Source organism: Monopterus albus, unplaced genomic scaffold, assembly GCF_001952655.1.
Source record: "Monopterus albus unplaced genomic scaffold, M_albus_1.0 scaffold50.1, whole genome shotgun sequence".
Classification (NCBI taxonomy): domain Eukaryota; kingdom Metazoa; phylum Chordata; class Actinopteri; order Synbranchiformes; family Synbranchidae; genus Monopterus; species Monopterus albus.
Window position 1 is genome coordinate 142,853 of NW_018127930.1, and position 947 is coordinate 143,799.

At 36.2% G+C, this 947-nt stretch overlaps 1 protein-coding gene across 1 annotated transcript in view; it reads left to right on the forward strand.

Annotated features, from left to right (window-relative positions):
- The window catches only part of rab27b (RAB27B, member RAS oncogene family), a 56,021-nt gene that overhangs the window by 48,686 nt on the left and 6,388 nt on the right, over nucleotides 1-947 (forward strand). The window contains exon 5 of the mRNA XM_020600989.1: nucleotides 347-470. Within this exon, the coding sequence (XP_020456645.1) occupies nucleotides 347-470 (124 nt within the window). The remainder of the gene's footprint in view (nucleotides 1-346; nucleotides 471-947) is intronic.

Consider the following 947-nt stretch of genomic DNA (forward strand, 5'->3'; position numbering starts at 1 on the left):
TCCTGAAATTTTTTTTTAATTCTGTCTCTCAGAGTGGGAATCCACCTACAATGTGAATTTCAGACCCCTCCATGATATCTAAGTGGGAGAACTTGCAAAATCACAGGGTGTTCAAATACTTCTGTTCCTCACTGTAAATGATGGAAGGTATACTGTATGCCCGTTGAAGGTCTTATGAGTCTTATGAAGAAAGCATAAAGCAGTAAGTGAAGTTTTTCACCTTTCATTTTCAAGCTGTCCTCATATACTTAACGCATTCAGTTGAGAAAACACTGTATAGTTTTTCCGCTATCATATTTTCACGTCATTTGTTTGCAGCTGCTGTTGTTGATTTGTAAATTTCCAGGTCAGCTACAGGCCAACGCTTACTGTGAGAGCCCAGATATCGTGTTGGTAGGAAACAAGGTGGACCTGGCCGACCAGCGGGAAGTTCAGGAGAAACAGGCCAAGGAGCTGGCTGATAAATACGGGTATGTTTATGTCTACCTGGCAACAAAACTCTGATTTAAACTCTGGGGATCTTATGTCAGAAACTGTTAGATTACATAGAGTACATTTAAAGTGAGCGCTTCAGTCTTTCTTCTACATTCATGACACTATACATGTCAAACAAATGAGATGATTTTTAAAATGTGGTAATAGAAATTATAAGCTTATAATTTTGATTTTGATTTGATTTATTCTTTCAAGCATGTAAAGACAGTTGATATGTCAACACACATAATTTTACACATATCCAACAAATGCTAATCCAATATCAATTTGCTTATACCTAGTACATGCTTGAATGGAGTAGGAAGAAGTCAGACTTATCCAGTCCTACCCCATGACATCATCTTACATCATTGGTTTGCAAGCAGTATCTCTACATAAATAATTCTCTTCTACACCACACAAGTAATATACTAAAAAAATATAACAGTGTTAACATTCTTACATAATTACAT